Genomic DNA, 20,218 nt, shown 5'->3' on the forward strand with positions numbered 1-20,218 from the left:
TATCCCGGAGGGCTACAGCCTTTCTGCTGAAGACTCTCCACTGGCTCACAAGATAAGAAAAGGGACAGAGGGCGTGGAACTCCCAGGCCTCTAAAAGTGGAAAGTGAGAGATTCAATTGTTGTCGAAGGAATTTATGTGAGACTGACCCTCTTCCTGCTGAATGTGGTGGACTGGTGTTTATTGTGCATGTTATGCTTAAATTGTTTTCTTTTGAAATGTAAATGGTAGACTTAAAAATCCTGCCTCCCCAGATCCATTTGTGTATCTTGGGGGAGGGATACTTTAACTGGGCAAGAGCTTAGAAACTGTCTTGAGGGCAGCTGTAGTCAGAATGCTAGGTCCAAATCTTCACCCCTTCATCTACCATCAGAGGGGCCTGGAACAAGTTATTTAACTTTGAATGCTGTTTCCTCATTGGTAGATCATGGATAACAGGAAGGTGGTTGTGAGGATTGAAGGGGAAAGTGTGGCACAGCACCCGGCCCACAGTAAGTGCTCACTGACTTTATTATTATGAACTAGCTCCTGCATTCTGAAGAGCCTAGATTACTTGGCGGCAAGAGAATCCCAAAAGTGATCAGAAGCTCCAGTAGAATTTTTTAGAATGGCAAGGATGAGAGGCTGGAGCAGAAGGGGGTATCTGATTTGATTGGGATGGAGTCTTAGCATCATCAGAAAGCTGAGTTCTAGAACCTCACAATATTAATCATTTTGTACTTTCAGTAACTCCTTTGACTTCCCTTTGGCTTTTAGCAAAACTCCCATGGAGAAGGTCAGTTTGCCCCAGCTGTGCTAGAGCCAATAAAAGGAGGGGAATGGGGTATGTGGCAGATGGCAACCAGGAAGGGGTGGGGAGAGGGCTGGTGGATGGCGACAGGGACACAGCCAGGAGCCCAGGGTGAGCTGTGGTGGTGGTGAGGGTGTAAAGGGGCAGCAGGTCCTTCAGCCACCCAGCAAGTACCCTTCTAGGGTCCTATTTGGCCATAACCTGAAGGACTCCATGTTTTGTCACTCCATCCACTACCACCCTTTACAGCTCCCCACAAGACCAAAGAAAAGACCCCATTAAAAAAAGAATCAAGTGGATTACTTGTTGTTGGGTTTGCTGTGGGGATCACTGACAGTTTGACCATTTTTCACTGGCTGGAAATGAAAGGAACTTCCTGCTGGCCTGCAGTTTCCTTTGCAGGGAATTTCATTCTCTCCAGGGTTTTTGTTTCCTCCCTGTATTCTCTCAGACTCCAGGTTTCTGAGGAGTGGAGATGCAGTGAGGGAGTCCCTAGTCTCTGAGCTGAAGGGGGAATGGCCAGGTCCTCTAGTCAGTCTTTGCCACCCACTCCCCTTCCTCTTGCTTTACCCAGACCACACACACCCCTGCTTCTGTACCTGTCACTGCACCTGCACCCCTGAATCTACCTTTCCCTGGGTCATGCCGCTATTCTGGGTCGTCACCCTGCCCAGACCATGCAGAGCAGCAGCCTCCATGTGAATCGGACTTGGGCCCAGTGCTGTGACCACACCGTGTCAGCTTGCTGGCACACCTGCAGCTGAACATCTTGGGGCTGGTGGGCACTGAGGGTCAGAACCAACTCTATCCAAAGAAGCTGGGGCTACCATCCTAGAGGCAGATGACACACGTGGTGGCTGTGCCCAACCTGCACTGCCTGCTGACTCAATACCACCCTGCCCAGCCCCTTGACCAGGGCAAACACTTTTAGCTGCACTGGGGAAATAGTGGTAGTGGCTACATGCAGAGCCTAACAGTACTACAGCTCCTGGAGGCAGCACTGGCCTCAGGCTGCTGTGGCCTGGTGGCTCCATCGATGACACAGAGGTGAGCAAATGCTTGCATCAGCTGGCATAGAGTTTGTGGACACCAGGGACTTCTGCAGCCAGCTTGGAAATCTTTCCCAGGAGATCTTCCACCCCTTCCCTCTGGAGCACCCCCTGACTGGGGCCAGGGGAGGGGCCCCTACTATAACCTCTACTCCTCAAAGTGAGCAGGCTGGCTGGGCAGCCCTCCCCAGGAGTACTTACCAGGTGCCCTCTGAACAGATATTTCTCAGAATACAAACAAACAGATGCTACCAAGGTCACCTAGCTATGAAGTAGAGGGCCAGGTTTCAAAATCAGGTCTGTCTCCAAAGTTCCTGATCTTAACCAAGGCTACCCCATCTTCTCACCCCTCTCCATAGGCCTGCCCTCTCCTCTAAGCACACCCCAACTCTCCCCCAGAACCCAGGTCCTCTTGGGAAGTTAGTGACTTCTCTGCTCCCAGGATCCCCACTGTTGCCCCGACCTGCCCATGTCATTCCGCTACAGGAGCCCAGAACTGTTGTACACGATGAAACTACCTCTGTGCCCATGGGTACTGCCCTGCCACCAGCCCCAGTGGGAAGCACCTCTGTCTGGCCCCCTCCCACCACAGTTCCCCACCTGGACCAAGGCCATACCCTGACCTGCCTCTTCAAAAACAGACCAGCAGCTCACCCCCTAGACAAAATCACTTCCTCTTTAATTGCTGTTGAAGATTCACACCACCTGCCTCCGAGGAGATGAGGGGGGCATTCCCCCCTGCCCCCACCCCACTCCCCTCCCCAATTACCTGGTCCTTTGCAAAATGTTTTAGCCAGGAAAAAAAAAAAAAGACCGGAAACCACTGACACAGACAGCCCAAGAGCTGGGTTGATTGAGGGAGGCAGGGCTGGGCCAGGTAAGTCCACCCCACCACTCCCTTTCTGGGGATGGGGAAGGGAGCCTGGAAACCCTCCCAGTCACCTCACATCCTCTCAGCCCTGGCTGGGAGGGACCATGAGGGTGAGGGATGGGTCTGGAGCTGCTCCGGTGGGAGGGAGGGGCTGGACGGGAGAACAATGGGGGAGGGGTCCCATTGTAGGGGTGCCCCCTACCCCAGGTCACCACGGGCGCTGCACAGTCACAGGTACGCAGTCACAGTCACAGACACTCACAACCCGAGAGCACCCCCACCCCACCCCACCCCCGGCCCACCCTTGGTTTCCCTTACCCCAAACACCCTCCCCACGCCCCTGCCCGCCCCCGCCCCCAAGTTGGGGAGCAAAGCAATAAATTACAAGACCCCCCCAGCTCCCTTAGCCCACTCCTGCTCCATCCCTTCTCCCTCCAGAGATAGTAGTGAGGAGGGACCCAGGCTCTTGCTCCCCCCAGCCCTTTAGCTTCCATCCATGGGTAGGTGTTAGGGGGACGTCCTAATTTCCACTCCTCATGGTCCCTTTCACGGAAAGGGTTGGGGACCCCCTACCCCCATAAGCAGCAGGGGTCCTGCCCCTCGCTGCCCTTCCCCCCTTTACTGGGCAGTGAGATCAGCATGGAAGGGGTGGGGTCCCCCAATCGGCCCCAAGTCCCAGGGCTAGCCCTACCTACGTACTAACCCCTCCCTCTGGCGTGGCGTCGCCCCAGGAGCCAGCCTGGGTATGGGCTCCCGCCGTGGGATTGTTGAGCACAGGCCAGACTGGGCCTTTTTCCCGCTCCTAGAGGGTGCGAGCGAGCACCTCCAGGCGCCCAGGAGCCCGAACAGCTGCGGGGGTCCCGTTCCGCAAACACGTATCGGGCAGACCCAGAGCAATCCGAGTGTGGAACAGTGGACAGGGGACGTGTTGAGCTGGGGTCTCCGTGCCTCGTTGGGGAGAGGGAGGTGAGTTTGTGTCTTCTGGGAGGCGTGCGGGCTGTGTCCTCGTGGGGTAGGAAGTGCTGCCGTGGGGCAGGGTGCGGATTGGAGAGGTGGGTGGGTACATCTGTCCAGCGGTCCACCCGGTGTGGTCGTGCCCGGCCCGCGTGGGGGTGGGGTGTCTCTCCCGGTGGGCAACTATACCAGCGCAACCGGGGCGTCGGCGCGGCCCACGCTGGCGGCACTGCTCCGGCGGCGGGGGCTGGGCGTGGCGGTAATGCTGGGGGTGGTGGCCGCGCTGGGCGTGGTGGCTGCGCTGCCGCCCTCCCCCGGGCAGCCGTGCTGGAGGAGGATGTCGGCGCACAGCTGGCTTCCAGCCTGGCGGGCGTAGAACAGCGCCGTGCGGCCCTGCGCGTCACAGGCCGCCACGTCCGCGCCGTACTAGAGGGCGGAAACGGCCGTGTGACAGCGCGTTCCCCAGGGGACCCACACCCCCACGCCGCCTCCCGGATTCCCGAGCCCATCCCCAGGGTCCCTTGGGGAAGATGGGGCTCTCCCGCGCCAGACGTTCCAGAGACGGAATCCTCAAAGACCCCTTTACCTACCCCCTACTCACGTACCCACAGGAGCAGTTGCGTGATGACAACATGGGCGAGCTCGGCCGCCAGGTGCAGTGGGGAGCGGAGCTGCGGGTCTTCTACGCTGGTGTCGAGTGGCCCGTGTCGCGCATGGGCCAGAAGCAGGAGAACGGTGGCCACGTCCTGGGCCTGCACCGCGGCCCACAGCTGGCGGCCCAGGGGCTCCTCGGTGGTGCCCAGCGGCGCCAGGAACATCAGCTGCTCGTACTTGGCGCGAATCCACGACTCACGCTCCTCCCTGCAAGACCGAGACTCAACGGTAAAGGGCTCAGGGACCCCTTGCCAGGACCTCTGCCTTCTACCCAGGGGACCCTCTCAGGATCTGCACACTCGCAGCAACGCCCCCCTCCCCGCTCTGCTCCCTCACGCTTACCGCGAGGAGTCACGCGTGGGCTTAGCGCGGCCCCGCGTGTCGCTCTCCCACACGCGGTTGGCCATATCGTTGCCAATGGCCGTCAGCACCAGGGTCAGCTCCCGCGGCCAGTCGTCCAAGTCCAGCGAGCGAACGCGGGACAGATGTGTGCCCAGGTTGCGGTGGATGCCCGAACACTCGATGCATATGAGTGCGCCCAGGTTCAAGCTGGCCCACGTGGGGTCTGGGGACGAAGTGCAGAGGTCGGCTCTCACAGCATTCACTGACTCCAGTGAACCCAGCCTGAGATACCACCTCCCAGGCCCCCTCTGCGCCCTCTTGCACTCACTGGGGGCCCCGCAGTCCACACAGATAGAGTTCCCCTTGGCGTTCCGGATCGCCTGGATGGCCACTGCTTCGCTTTGGCTGTCTGTGCGCAGCTGCAGAGAGGGTTGGGGTTGGCAATGACTCTCCCTCAAAACCTCCTCCTTCTCCTCAGACACCTCTGCTCTCCTTCCACCCACCCCAGCCCTTAACCCTTACCTTGACCTTGCTGCTCTCACAGCATTGCAGACTGGCTAGGATCTGACTCTCAATGGCCTGGACCCAAGCATCCCGCTCCTCAAAACTGGCAGCCTCAAAATGCCACGTCTGACCCGTGCTGGACACGATCAGGAACTCAAAGTTTTCCTCTGGGTGGGGGGATGGGATGGGGTCATGAGGGACTGAGTTCAAGCAGGGGCTGCCTTCCCCAAACCCGTCCTCCTTGATGTCCATCCCAAGCCCCTGGGAGGGGGGCAGTAGGGGTAGGGGAAGCAGAGGGTGGGGGATAGCAGGAAGCCCAAGCGCATGCAGGGGAAGGCAGGGGCACCCCCACCCCTCTGCATCCCAGCTGAGCGCCCCTCCCGGCTTCCCGCTTGTTACCTGCTTTATAAATATTTCTTAAACTACCAAAGGATTTTAGTTTCCACATTTTGCGCTTGGCTGGTTTCCCGAAGCGAAGGAGATAGAGATAGAATAGAGAGCAGAAGAGAGAAAAAGAGACCAAGAAAGAAGGAGAAAGAGAGGCAGACAAAGAGATGGAGAGAGACAGTGACAGAGTGCCAGAGACAAAGCAGGACAGACAGATGGGGAGAGAAAGCAGAACTAAAGTCAGTGGCCCCAGAGCAGAGTGGAGCAGAAGCCAAGAGCCGTGAGAGTAGGCAGATCTGGAACCTGGGTCTGAGCACCCGGCAGAGAGCAGGGGCAGTGGGGACGGGTTATCATGACCGGTAAGGAGCTAGGGCTCTGGGAGGAAGAGGGAGGGGTAGGATCTGAGTGAGCATGGGGTAGGGGGGCAGAAGCATGGATCACAGGGCTGGGATGAGAGGGCCCTGGGGCCTGGCGCAGTCACTGGAAGACTGGAATGGGGATCATTGTAATCAAGGGCTATTGGGGGAACTTGGCCATTGCTGAAAGTTCATGGGAGCAGGGGCTGGGTGGTCACAGAGTCCAGGAGCTGAGGAGTCAATGGTGGACACTGAGGTTGGGGCTGAATCACTGGGGCTCAGGGGGGCTTCTGAGTGCAGGGGCTGGGGGTGGGTAAGTGGAGTTGAGGGCAGGAACAGGAACTAGAGGGTCACTAGGAGAGGGAGCAGGAGCTACAGACTTATGGGTGTCATTGAGAACAGGGGCTGGAGACTGACTACTGGAGAAAACGGCTTTGGCTGGGGACAGGGGAGGAGAACAGGGACTGGGGGATGTCCATCTACCTTTCCACTAAATTATGCGCAGTGGTAATGATAGTCAAGCACTCAGCTCAGGCACTTTTACTCCTGCTGCAGGAGCTGGGCCAGGGATCTGATGTTGGGGATGAGGGTCCAGGGTGGGAGTGGAACTGCCCACCAAAGCCTCACCTTCAGCCTGCCCAGCTGAGCCTTCAGTCTTGGATGGTGTTGTCAGTTTTTTCCTCCTCTGCTTCTTCACCATGGGAGAAGGAGGGGGTTCCCGATTCAGGGGGCTCAGGTCTCCAGATGGGGTACAGTCTTAGGGAGGAGGACACAGCTGCCTCAGTTGCCCCTTACACAGATTTCCTGATTTCTCAATAGCCTGTCTCCTCTCCTGAGCTAGCTTTGGCATTTTAGGGGGCCCCCTCCTCAACTGTCCCTCTCCAGTTCTTGATCATTCCTGGGGAGGTGGGCAGATGAGTGGTTAAAATCAGCAGATCCTGGTTCTGCCACTTACTGGCCTCGAAACCTTAAGTGAATCACTTAATCTTAGCCTCAGTTTCTTCCTCCCTAAAATAGGGATCATGCTCTTGACCTGACAAGGCTGCTATAAGGATCATTTGCTACAATGTTATTTGCTATTAAAAAAAAAAAAAAAAATATATATATATGTATTTCCAGCATGCCAAACACTAACAGCTGACTATGTGCTGGGCAATGTTCTCAGTTGGATTAAGCCTTGAAGCAACCCTCTGAGATAGCAACTATTGTCTCCATTTTATAGATGAGGAAACTGAGGTGTGGAGAGGTCAAGTAACTTACCCACATGGCAAGTCAGGACTCGGGCTCAGGCAGTTGGCTCTGGAGCCCACTTGTCTTAACCGTTATAATAGACATGATAGGACTGAGCTTGGAGCCTGGCACCTGGTAGACGGGTGTTCATGTGTGGGGCTCCATGTGTTCACTCATGCATTCATTCCAGCCTCCAAGCCTCCACCCAGAATTCATTTCCCACCCACATCCCATTTGGATCTGGAAGACAGTAGATGGAGGGTGGTCCCCACTGACCAGTGCTGAGGGCTCGGGCCAAATTCCGGTCTGGCTTCAGCAAGTGCTTGGATGTCTGGTCTGGTGGTAGCTGCAGGGAACTGGGGCTGGGGCTGGGGCTTGGCATGGGAGTCGTGGCGTCTGTTGGAAGGAGAAGATGAAACCTCAGTGAACCTTTCTGTCTCCCGGCCCCTTCCCCATGGGGTGCCTCTTTATCAACCACCTTTCCACTTCTCCAGTGCCAGCTCCGACTTCCCTCTTACCCCTCCTACCCCCTTCCCCCAGCCCTGGCCCCTTTCCTGCCCCTGTGTCATGAGCCCCACTCACCAGGGCCTTCACCCATCTGGACAGTGCTCATGTCCTTGACCAGCCCATTAATGCTGGCTGAGGGGCCAAAAGCAGAGATGGCCCTCGGGGGCCGCTTGCCAGGGACTTTGACTGTTGTTCGTAGCAAGTCCATCTCCTTGCCATGGGTACTGTGGATGTAATCCTGGAGGGGTACAGGTCGAGAGTGCAGGGAAGTTGGGGTCCTTGGTGGTGTGGGCAGCATTCGACCGTATGGGATAGAGAGGGACTGGGGAGGGTGCTGGGAGCTGACGGGGTTAGGATGTGCTTCTAGGGGATGGGCCCGTTAGATGTGGCCCAGCACTGTCTCCTCCAGAAAGCATTCCCTGAATAGCAGGCCAGGGAGAGGCCCTTCCTGGGTGCTCGCCCACTAGACTGAGAGTTCCTGCAGAGATGTATTTACCTTTACATTCCTGGCATGGGCACATGGTGGGCTCTTAACACATGCTTGCTAAACTTAAGAGAACAGGACTAGAGCTTCCCAGAAGTGATGTTAGTGCTTGTCAGAGGTACGGACAGGTAGAGCCGGAAGGGCATCCAAGGCTGGCCAGTGTGGCTCAGTCTCTGCCACTCACATTAATGCTGGGGTGGTAGAGTAGGAAGCCATTACTAGACAGGGTCACGTATTTCTTCTTCCATTCTTTGTTCAAGGAATTGCCACTTCGCTTTAGCAGGAAGCTCTGGAGTGTGGAAAGACATGTGTGGGAGAAAAGCCAGCTAAGACCAGCTGCCCTCAGCCTGCCCAGGCCCTGTACCACTCACTTGTTTGATGGGGATGGCTCGCCCGCTCCCTGTTGTCTCTCCCCGACTGTCCAAGCTCCGTTTCTCAGAGTCACTACCCCGACGATTCTGGAATGGTTATTGGCATCAGTTAAGGATGGATAGAGAGATACACTGATGGAAAGACAGGAAAGACAGATGAGGAAGGGTCTGACAGAGGAGTCTAGGACAAGGAAAGATGAGCAGGTAACAGGGGACAGGAAGATGGGGGTGGTCAGCATGTCCAATACCGCAAAAAGGCTGGTCCTGCGCTTGGCTGCTCGGTGCAGGGACCCAGGGGTGCTCAATCCAGCCACCGCACCTGCCTCAGCTCGGAGCTCCCGGTGACCGACATTGGGTGAGGATGGGAGGGAAGAAGAGTAGTCGCTAGTGTGGCCCCCGTTACTAGCCTGAGTGCATATGGAAGAGTTAGCAGGGCTGAGATGCCCCTATCCTGCCAAGCTACACTTACATCTAGTTATGAGGAATTTGAGACATTCCTTAATCTCCCCACCATTTATTTATATTATCATTAATAGCATTGTTACAGTGCTTTAAATTTTGCAAAGGTTGACTTCATAAGCATTATGCTATATAATCTTCCTGATAACCTTGGGAGATGACTTGCTCAAGGACATTGCAAATAGTGTCTCAAACCTGGTTGATTTCCAGTCCGACGCTCTTTCCACAAACAGTTTCACTGCCATTTCCATCTGTTCCCCTGCTCCCCCAACCACCTTGGGTACTCTGTACCTGTCCTTCGATCCCTAGCCCCTCCTCTACATCTTACCAGCCCCGCTGTGCATTTTGAAACCCCAACTCACCTGCCCAGCTACAGGGGTGGAAGCAGCTGAGTGGCTTGGGGAGCTGGGCAGGGACTTGCAGGCAGCCAGAAGCTGTTGCTGTTTGCGTAAGGTCACCACCTTCTGGGCCACTGAGGGGAGGAGGAGTGGAAGGGAGAAGAGGTGTGAGCAGGCCTGATACCTAAGACCACTCTTCCATGCCCAGCTTTGAGAAATCCCCAGTAGATAACATAGGCCCCAACTTCTTGTCACTGTGGCCTTCATGCCACCTGTGGCCTGGCCAGCTCCTCCAGCCTAGAAAGACCTTGTGACTATTAAGCAAAGCTTCTCTGGCCTCCCTGTTCTGTCCTCCCTCCCACAGAGGCTGGATGTCACTCACAGAGAGAGGCCTGGATGCCCTACCTCTAAGAATGTCCCAGGCCTCTAGCTCCCGGCTCCCCACATATGCTGGAGATCAGCACACTCACCCTCCTGGAAGACTCGATCCACATTGAGACCATAGGTTGCACAAGTCTCATAGTAGCTGCAGCGTTTCATTTCCGCGCACAGAGCCCGGGCACGAGCATCGCCCACCACCCGAGGGGAGGAAGCACTGATCCTGTCTGAGGGGACAGACAGGAAAGAGGCAGGATTGGACAAAGGGCCCCTTCCCCACTTTTCGTGATTCCCTTTCCCTTGTGCTCAGGCTCCAGCTGGGCCCACTGGGGATGGGGTGTGAGAGAACATCCCTCCTGTGACCAAATGGAATGGGAGTGTATGAGCCCTTTCTGGGTGCTGGGCCCAGCTCGCATATGAGTCAGCTGGGTGAGGGGTGTGTGTGTGTGTGTGTGTGTGTGTGTGTGTGTGTGTGTCTTCAAAGAATACTCCAGAGGTGAGTGGCACTTCCTGACAAGGTCTGAAATGGCTGAGACTCATGCATGAGTGATAATCAACTTGCCCTGTAAACCCACCAATCCCTGAACTAGTGAGAACACACTCGGCATGTGAACTAGGAAGAGGTTGGGTGTCCACGGGCAACAGGTGGACTGCTCACTCTGCAACAAGAAGCCAGGAGGCAAGCAACAGGTGGAGGCAGGCACCTGCAGAACAGGCATTCAGACGGAAAGTCTGCCAGCTCACACAGGTGAGTACAGAAAAGCCTTCCTGGCCCTAGCAAAGAGTTTGAGCGCCTCTGAGTCACTATTTTGACAACTAAAAAGTTTTCTTTCCTTTTGTTGTCTCCATTATTTCCTTTGTGTTTTCTCTTTGTTTTTAGATAAGTTCCTTTAAAAGGTGTCAGCCTGACCCAGCTGTAACAAAGGGAAGATGGAAAAGGCTTTCTATCCACACTAGGACTTGAGATTTTCTGTCCTATGGTGGTGGCACCAGGAAATGGCAGTGTGAGAACACAAGGTAGGTGAGATCTCAGGGAGGAATGGAGATGGCTATTTTAACTGTCTTTTCTTCCCTGGAAGTCCCCTTTTCTCTGCTCAGATCTTGGGAAGTTTGTGTTCAGTTTCACAATTCCCTTTTTTGGAGACCAGCCTCCCTCCAGGAGGTTACTGGACTCCAAGTGGCCATTTCCACACCTTATTGTCCACCCATGTTGGACAATACCTCTGTGGCCTCCTCAGGGCCTCCCCTGAAAGCAGTGCTCCCCCAACCCTCCTTACCTTGTGTCCCCACCAGTGCCAGGGCCAGGCCTCCTCGTCCCTCCCCACGAAGGGAACTCAGCTGTCCATGGAGACGGCTCACAGCCTGGAAACTGTTCTCATCCTCCAGGCTGAAGACGAAGATCACTGCATCTGCCCAGCCTGAGAACTTGCGGCAGGTGAGGGAGCAAATGGAGAGTCAGACAGGTCTATTCCTGTGGATACTGTCTCAAGTGAGACCTGGGGAACCAGAGCCCTCTCCCTGGCCAGTGCTGACCCAAGCCAGCTTGCGCTCCCGTCCTCCACCCCTCACCTTAGCATCAGGTGCCCCAGCTTCTTCTCGGATTAGCACCAGATGAGTCTGTCCATCAACCAACATCTCTTTCTTGTACTGTTCACCTGTTCAGAAGAGTCAGAAGAGACAATAGGTCAGAGGTGAAAACCTCCCCATGCTCCCTGTACTTTAGCTATTGTGGCCTCATCCTTCCCCCTGATCTCCATACCTGCCTAGTCATTGATCTTACTCCTGACCCCTGACCCCAATCCTTAGCTTACTATGGCTCCTGAGAACTCACTCTCTGTCTTCTCCAGCACCTCGTATGAACCGGTCAGGAATCGGTGGATGAGGGATGACTTCCCACTCCTGGCATCACCCAGCACACCCTGAGGGCAAGGTTGTAGAGCAGAGATTGTAGGAATTAAGGGAAGGCAGGATGCTTGGGTCTGGACACTCCAGAGAACCCAAAGGGACTGGCAGTGTTAAATCATCAAATAGGGTCCTACAGGGGCTGGATGACAGTCAGTCAGGAGACAGCAGTTGGGAGAATCAGGGAATGACTGTGGTAGGAAATGATCCCAAAGCTCAAAGTGGACCACAAGCTGAAAAATGTCAGCAATTCAGTACCAGTTTATGTGTGTGTGTGTGTGTGTGTGTGTTGTGTTGTTTGGGAAATATACTAGACCTGTATGTGTGTGGCATGTCACAGCTCTAGGCACTAGTTGGAAAGTTTTGCCCAATTCTAAAAAGTACATGAAGGGCCAAAGGGAAGAGATCCTGGAGAGGTCCGTAGACAAACAGGGAGAAGGGGATGGGAGGACAAGGACTAAAGAAGAAAAAGTTGTGGGGATGTGGCAAGCCCGAGGATGGTGCTATGAAGGTGGACTCTCAGGAGAACTGGAAAATGATTCCCCGTTCTCACAGAGAGAGAGAGAAGGGGAGAGGAGAAGGGAGAAAGTTGAGAATGCAGTGAGTGGGAAGCCAGCCTTCCCTACAGGCAAGGGGATGGGGTTACCTACCAGGCGTAGTTCAGGAATGGAGCGGCTCAAAGTCCATTCCTGGCTATTGACCACGGCCTCTGTAATGGAAGAAGGGGAGTAAGTGGGGATGTTCCCAGCCCAGGAGGACTCCCAACCCTCAGCCACCCTCCTCCCTCTGCGGCTTCCCTTAACCCCCCTGTGCTGCAGAGATGTGAGGAACAGATAGGTTTGAGTGGTCCCCAATCCTCCCATCCCAGCCGCTCTCCCCACAGCTGTTGCTGCCGCTCAGTGGTTGCTTAGCAACGGAGCTAGCAAGACAAAAATACTTCAGTTGGCATCTCCCTTAAAGCACATCCCCAAACGTGAGTCCCTGCCCCAGACAGGGAGACCAGGGCTCTGATAGTGGCAGGTTCTTCCCTCTGGAAAGAGAATAGAAGAGGAACTCCTCCCTGACCTACTGATTCCCAGGGCAGCTCCTGGGAGGAGGTGCTGGAACACTGAAGAGAGTGGGTCTTCCTCCATCTCCATTTCACAGGAGAGAAACTGAGGTGCGGGCTTTCCCTCCTTTTTCAAGGTCAACGGGCATTGTGGGCCTGACACCTCCCCACAGCCCAAGGGGTAGAGCCTGGATTTTCCTATGCCTCCTTCTCCCACGCCCTCCCACGAGCGCCCTCCAGGAGAACTGGGAAAGGGCTCCATCCCCTGGCAGAGAGAAGCCACTGGCCTGGGGGAAAGGACGCTCCTTCCGCCCGCCGGGTCCAGCCCCCGCGCCTGACACTGGCCGGACGTTCCCGGGGCGCCGCAGCTGCGGCGGGAACTCTGGGATCCGGAGCCATCTGCTCCCACCCGCTCCGGAGCCAAACCCCGGGGGCCGCCTCCGCTCCCGGACCCGCCTCCCCTCCCGGGAGTGTGAGCCGAATCAAGAGTCCCCTGCCTATCTCCTCCAGAAAATAAAATAATACACACCCCTCGGGAAAAAAAAAACACTGCCTTCGCCGTGCCGCCTCCCAAGTCTCCCGGGGTAAGAATTGCCTTTGCTGCAGTTCCGCCCCCCTGACTCACTCCGGGGTCAGCCTCAGGCGGGTTTCAGCGCAGCCCCGGGGCGGGGGTGGGCGGCGGGGGAAGTGAGGCTCGCTCCCCGCACCTCTGACTTCACATTTAAACATTCGGCACGTTCCGGCCCCCCGCGCACTCGCGTACCGCCCAGTCCGCCTTCACTTCACGGAAAACATCACTAGCCTGCTCTCGGCCCAGGTGAAGACCTGTCCCTGGCGAGGAGCTGCCTGCAAGGTCACTGTCACGCCACCGGGCCCAAGTGCTCAGGGGAAACTGAGGCTTCCTCATCCCCTTCACCTTCAGCATCCCTCTAGACCAGGCAAAGCCCCGTTTCCATGCTCCCAGAGTCCTGCTGAGGCTGGAAGTGGGCTCTGGGGCTTCTCTGGAAGCAATTGCCTACCGTCACTCTGACCAAGGGCATTATTTTCCCAGAAAGCTCTGAGGCTCTCTCAGTCCCTCTAAAATCAAGTCATCTCTCATGTCGCACAATGTAGCTACTCACCCCGCTCCTGGACCTCCTATTCTTTGCCTCCGTCTTTGGCAGAGGAGCGAACCTGGTTCATCAGCCCACCCAAGAGGAAAGCTTCCCCAGTTTCCTGAACATCGCTCCCGCACCCCAAGCTGAGCATTCCAGGTGCCCTCCCTTCCCTGTTCTCAGGCCCTGACCCTACTCACTAGGGGAGGCACGGAGCTCTGCGCCCAGCAGCTCCCTGGACCCGCTGCCAGAAGACAGGCCTGGGGGTCCGGGAAGGGGCCCGGAGCCAGGAGGCCCCCCTGTGCTCTTGGTGAAGATGCCGCTGATAAACTTGAGCATCTTGCGGTCACGAGTGGATGCTCGGCCCCCCTCCCGGCCCCGTTTCAGCCCTGGAGCTGGGGGTTCCAGAGTGATAGGAGGTGCAGGCCCGGGGGGCTGCGCGGAGGCGGCAGTGACAGCAGCGGCTGTAGTCGGGGTTGCTGGGACGGTTAGCGGAGGCGGAGAGGTGACAGTCGGTCCCGGGTGCAAGTCACTGTTGTCCAGGGTCTTACTCTTGCCTTTCCGAGGGGACAGTTTCCCTCGGGCTCCAGCCCCGGCCCCGACCCCACCAGAGGTCGCGGCTGCAGCGCCTCCTCCCCCGGCGACGGCGGCGGTGGCAGCAGCGGCAGAGGCAGGAGCTCCAGTCCCAGCGCTGCTCTTTGACCCCTTGACCCTGGGCTTGCCGTCGCTTTCGGGCCATGACAGGCGGCTACCCGCGCTCTTGCCCCCGCCAGCTTTGGCTCCACTCGTGGTCACGGTCTTGCAAGGCTTGGGAGCCGGCGGAGGAGGCGCCACCTTGAGCCTCCGGCTGCCGGTGCCAGGGTGCGGGGAGGACGAGCCAGGGACGCCGCCGCCCGCCCGGCCTTCGGGTTCCGGGCCCCCCCAGCTCGGGCTGCTGAGTAGGGGGCGTCGGGAGGAGGTGGGGGCGCCCCCGGGCTTGGGGTCGGGGCTCAGCCCCCCGGAGAGCGGGGGTCCCGGAGGGGCGGCCCAGAGGGAGAGGCGGCGGCCAGGAGCAGGGGAGACTGGGCGGGCCGGACTGGCCGGAGCCGGGGACAGGGCGGGGGGCTCCGAGCCCCCCGCGCCCACGCTGCTCGTGCTGATCCACAGCGCATCCTGCCGGTGGAAGAGACGCTCGTGCCGCTTCTTGCCCGGCTCCTCCGCGCCTCGGGGGCTGCCAGGATCCCCGGTTTCGGAGCCTCTGGCCCCGGGAGCGCCGGCCGCGGCCACAGACGGAGAAGGCGGTGGCGGAGGCACCGACTCAAGCTTGACCAGGGTCAGCGAGATGAGGTAGGTCGTTGTCCGGCGCTGAAGCGCGCCCGCGCCCCGGCTCATGGGGCCCAGAGACCCCCGAGCTGGGGAGGGGAGGAGACTCCCCGGGACTGCCTCAGGGGGGCCCGGCCATGGGGCCGCCCTGCTCGCTGCCCCCAGACCCCGGACCCCGCTGAGCCCCCAGCCCGGCTCCGCTGTCGCCGCCGCCTCCGCCGCCTCCGCTTGCGCCCCCCTCCCATCACATGGGGCGCCCCCTCCCCATGCTCCCCGCCCTGCGCCCCCACCCCCTTGGAGCCCCGGGACCTTGGTGCTGCTCCAGGGAGGCGCGCCGGACCGTGCACCCCGGCCTGGGTGGGGGCTCTGAGATGGGCGGGGGAGGGCGGGGAGGACAGTAGTGGGGGCAAATGGGGGAGAGGAAGGAAAAGGGGGCAGAAAAGGGGACCCGAGGCTGAGGGAAAAGAAGAACCGGTGCGGGGGAGGCAGGGGCGGGGAATGGGGACTCAAGGGACAGGGTCCGCGGATGCGGTAGGAGAAAGGGGGTCTTGAGGCGGGTGGAAAGCTAGTGGGGCTGGCTGTGCGGGGGATTCGCAGGGGCGCGGGGAGGATGCTGGGGATGGAGATACGGGAGGCGGCGGGGGAGGAAGGAGGGAACGGGAGCGGGGTGGGAACCCACGGGTCTGGGGTCTGGGAGGGAGGAGCGTGAGATCCGGGAGAAGAGTCCGGGGGCCTCGCCCGGGCTCGGCTCGGTCCGGATGCGCGCTGTGTCCGGGCGCTCCCCTCACATTGAGGAGGAGGCGGCCCCCAGCCCCCCCACCCTATCTCCCCCCTCCACCTTCTCTCCACCAGCACCGCTGTCTGCGAGGGCGGTGCAAAATCCAGGACTGGATTTCCCTCCCAAATCCTGGGCTGGATTTCCTGGGACTTGGACTCACCTCCTAAAACAACATAGCCCCCTCCTCTTGCACAACAAGGTTAGGAAGCTCTACTGTGGGGTGTGGCATTTAGGGACAAGGGTGAAAATCGATTTATTGGGTGGACCGACAGCTGTGAACAGAGCCAACTCGGGGTCACTGCCAATTCTGCAGAAGCTGAAGTGGGAAAGTAAGGGGCCCTGAAATCCTTTTCCGGGGACCCCTTGTCTCTGCTAGGTACCTAAACACTTTCCATTTCTCATGACCCAGCTCCCTTTCCCACCCACACCCCCACACTTGATACTTTGATGGGGTCACGACTTGAGCCCAGTTGTCCTAAAGTGAACTTGGAAAGTGTTCCCCAGGGATGGAGACAAACATGGAACTTAGCAGGGTAGGAAGGAGATGGTGTGCCTGGGGGAGGGGGTGGAGGAGCCCAGGCCACAGGGTGAGTCAAAGGCTCCAGTTCCAGGTGAAGGGAGAAGGAGTGCCTGTAAGATTGATACCCCCATACCAAAATGCATCCAGTCTCCATAGCAACTGTAGCTCCAATAGTGCCTCAGAAACAGCGGGAATAAGCAGAGAGGAAGGATCTGTGTGTATGGTGGGTGGGGGACTGGCTGGGGATGTTGGGTTTGTGGAGGCACCACCCTCACACCTGGTTACCCATGTGTGGGAGATTTCACTCCCTGAATATAAGGACCCTTCAGTTGAGGCAGCGCCAGCCAGCTTCTTTTGGGTTCCCATTCAGTCTCCTGAGGTTTGCTGGGTGGGACTCTTTTTAGAAGGTTAAAGAGGAGGTAGGCAGACTGAATGGAAACTGTCTGCTCTGTGTCCTCCACTCTTCTAGGGCCTTGGAGTTCAAGGCTCTCTATCCTCCAGTCAGGAACCAGTAAGGCCAATGTGGAAGTGAGGCTGAGACCCCTTGGGGGTAGGGTGAGATGGGAGGGAGAGGTCTCTCCGCAGCCTTGGAGACCTCTCCCCAGGACTTGGGGAGTCTCAGCAGTCCCCTGATTTGGCGTCCCACCCTCCTGACGCAGCTGAGACTATAATAAGTGCTGCCGTGGGCGGCTCTTGGAGGCAGGAGCCAGCATGCTCGGCCTGGTGGGGGGTGAGGGTGGGGGGGTGCTGAACCAGGATGCTGGGAGCCCTTTGTTCTCCCAGAGGCCTGTACCCAATCCCTCCATGGTTCTGTCCCCTGGTGTCAGCAGCTTCTCCCTCCCTCTCCGCAGAATCAGGATGACACCATCCTAGGACAGGAGAACCCCTTAGTAGTCCTCTTTGAAGGAGAGGGTGAAGGAGAATTGTTGGCTCTGGCTTAATCTTCAGTCCTTCGATGGCCTCAGTTTTCCTTTATGTTCAGTGGGAACAGAATCCCAACTCTCAGGGAAGGAGTAGAATAAATCACTTGCAAGAAGCGGAGACTTCTCAGAGATTACCGCCTCCACCCCTTCTCACTACCTCCTTCTTCAGAGCTAAGCAGAGCTTTTCTACCTGGCCTGCACCTCTCTCCTCCTCCTTTTTTTTTTTTAAACAGGGGTGGGGCTTAGAATTTCTCCCTAGGAGGCCCCATGGGCCACTCCCCCAGGTCTGCCTTTCCAACCACTAAGGCTGTCACGGAAGGTTTCAGGTGTAGTTACGGGCAAAGAGTGGAGGAACTGGAGGTGAGAGTGGCACTAGACTCAGAAGGGCAATGGGAAGGGATCAGACTGTCCCACTAGGAATCCCAAGGAGCCTTTCCTTCCCCAAGTTATGCTCTGGTGGCCTCTACTAGCAGAGAGGTCTAGCAGGAGGTGTCCTTGATGGAAAGAATGGTTTCTTGATCCCCCTATCCCCTCACCCATAGGCAGCTGAGAATGGAGATGGATGATGTGCTTCTACCAGACACCTTTCATGAGCAGAGAAACCTGCTATTGTTAGCTCTGTGCTACCTCAGAGGTGAATGAGAAGACAGCAAGCTGGAAATGACCCCCAGTTCCACCAGTTCCTCAGCAGTGGGGCCTTGTGGATGGAGAGAAGCTGTTCCTGCCACGGCCCCACCACAGGACTGAAAGCTAGGGTGTGCAGGAGGATGTGGCGGATGGTGTTGCCATGGCAGCACTTCCTCCGTGTGTTGTCATCACTTGCTCTAATGGCACTAAGGACGTAGAGCGGAAGGTGTGTGGGGGGAAGACCGGAACAGGAGCAAGGGGAAGAGAGGGGACCAAGAAGAGTCCTGGGGACTTCTCCATACTTCAGCTCTGCAGTCCATGGTGTGTGAGTGTTAGTGTGTGCCTGATAGCCTGAGATTCTCTGTGCTGTATTTCAGTGTGTGTGTGTGTGTGTGTGTGTGTGTGTGTGTGTGTGTTTCTCTCTACAGCTGGAGAACAAGAGGTCACTGATCCTTAGTGGGTCCTGGGAATGAACACATTATCCAGTCCCAGAACCTTCTGCCCCAGACTACTTCCTTCTCTGGACTCCTCAGGCAGGGACAGAGTCCACCATTGGTCTGTCACAGCCCGTCTTCCCCATGCTCACCCACTTCTCCATTGCCAAGGTCAGCTCAACAGTGACCTGTATTTTGATCTCCTGGGAAAAGGATCAGAGTTGGGGAAAAAGGAAGAATGACACCTCCCATGTCTTTTTCCATCTTCCCCAAATGTATTCTTCCCCAGAGTCCCAGTTCCATCTTGGAGACTAGGAAGTAGCTGATTGGGAAGTGATATATGACACAGCTAACCCTTCTTTGCTCCTGCTGGTCCCCAATACACCCAAATTGGAGATTGACCCTTCTCTTACCTCGTATGCTGTCCAGTGAGGCCTGGATGCTGTTCCGAAGTTCGGTGTTGTCCACCCTCTCTGCCAGCTTCCTGAGGCGGCTTAGAGCTTGCTTGGCCACCTCATGTCGCCTGACTTCTGCTCTCACTGAGGCTACAGCCAACTGCCTCTGGGCATGCATGTTGCCCAGACCTGTCTTGCCAGGCTACCAGCAACCTCTGGCCCTGAAGCCCATGGCCCTGCAGCCCCCGAACCCCAGAAGGCCCCTTCTGCTGTGCCCCAGAACTCCCCGCCCCTGCCCGCCCTTCCGTCTGTCTGTCGGCCTCACTTCCTGACTGGTGAGTTTCAAACCCACAGCCTGGGACAGCTCTGCCTCCTGTACCTCACACCCCCCCTAGTGTTGGCCCATCAGCCCTGCCAGCCAGCCCCTGCTAGGATTTCCCAGCCAGGTGGATGGAGAGACCTTAACAAGCATCCTGCCCAGGGCCTCCTGTGGGAGGTGGTTAATTAAAATGGGTGTTGGTTCCGGGAAAGCATGGTGAGCCAGGTCCCAGGTGCAATCCCAAACTCTTGGTGACCTGCAGATTTGTGTTGTCTGAAACTCTCACAGGAATCCACACATATTTGGTCTGTCACCCTCAAAGCCCTGCATTCTAGTACACACTTGAACTCACCAGCCTGTCTACACAGCTCAATGTGCCCTGCAACATAACCCTTCCTCGGTTAGTGACCCACTGTGACCACCTGTTTAAGAGGCCCAAGATAAAACCCCCATGTTGCATGTTCAATTACTTTCATAATAATTAACATGTCTATAACATTTAATAGTTTACAACACACTTTCATATATATTATCCTCATGACAGGCCTGAGGGGTAGGATTATTTATCTCTATTCTGCATAAAAGGAAACTGAAGCTCAAAGAGGCTAGCTAGTAAGAGGTCAAAGACATGGATCCAGATCTTCTGATTAGAATATTGGTACCCTTTTCACTACACCACACAACCAAGATGCTTGTCAGCTGGTTCCCCTTCTCCCTAATACCACTGTCCTGCCCTTGCTTTAGGATGGGAAAGAGAAGAGGGCGGATGAGGAAATGAAGGAGAGAATAAAGATGGGGGTTGCAGGTGGAAAGGGGCTGGGACTGGGAGCAAAGGAGTGGGAGGTTGGAGGTGGTGGGTAGTTCGAACCTAATTACTTTGTTTCAAGACTCAAACCTCTCTGGCCTGGCCAAGTGTCTCTTTTCCTATATATCTTCTAGATACTAATTTATGAAGGACAGGAGATTATAACTATGTGAATATCTGTGTAGTTGGAGATGAAGGAATTGAGGTTGGGATTACCCACTGGAATCTGTAAAATGGCATGAACAGTAAAAACTAAGATTAAGTGTTTACCATGTGCCAGGTACTGTTCTAAGCACTTTACATACATTAACCAACCAAGAAGTAGGTATGTTGTTATTTATCCTCATTTTACAGATGAGGAAGCAGTCACAGAGAGTTTAAGTACTTGGCCAAAGGATA

At 56.7% G+C, this 20,218-nt stretch overlaps 1 protein-coding gene across 2 annotated transcripts; it reads right to left on the bottom strand.

The window, feature by feature from the left end:
* Positions 1-1,610: 1,610 nt before the first annotated feature.
* AGAP2 (ArfGAP with GTPase domain, ankyrin repeat and PH domain 2) lies at positions 1,611-18,963 on the bottom strand. Of its 2 annotated transcripts, XM_012652210.1 has the most exons (19): positions 13,917-15,087; positions 12,225-12,283; positions 11,504-11,591; positions 11,242-11,327; positions 10,950-11,097; positions 9,765-9,899; positions 9,319-9,428; positions 8,746-8,904; positions 8,498-8,584; positions 8,311-8,415; positions 7,718-7,880; positions 7,412-7,531; positions 6,533-6,661; positions 5,562-5,621; positions 5,181-5,329; positions 4,987-5,077; positions 4,659-4,881; positions 4,268-4,523; positions 1,611-4,088 (listed from the first exon to the last, which is right to left on the bottom strand). In XM_012652210.1, the coding sequence occupies exons 1-19, from the start codon at positions 15,085-15,087 to the stop codon at positions 3,846-3,848; spliced, it is 3,582 nt and encodes a 1,193-aa protein (XP_012507664.1). In that variant the 3' UTR covers positions 1,611-3,845. The 2 variants fall into 2 exon arrangements, with proteins under 2 accessions (XP_012507664.1, XP_012507670.1); XM_012652216.1 differs by lacking the exons at positions 5,562-5,621; positions 13,917-15,087 and adding an exon at positions 18,714-18,963 and having other exon boundaries at positions 3,612-4,088.
* Between the last annotated feature and the right edge of the window lie 1,255 nt (positions 18,964-20,218).

The sequence above is a fragment of the Propithecus coquereli genome, unplaced genomic scaffold, assembly GCF_000956105.1.
Source record: "Propithecus coquereli isolate 6110/MARCELLA unplaced genomic scaffold, Pcoq_1.0 Scaffold111, whole genome shotgun sequence".
In the NCBI taxonomy this organism is placed as follows: domain Eukaryota; kingdom Metazoa; phylum Chordata; class Mammalia; order Primates; family Indriidae; genus Propithecus; species Propithecus coquereli.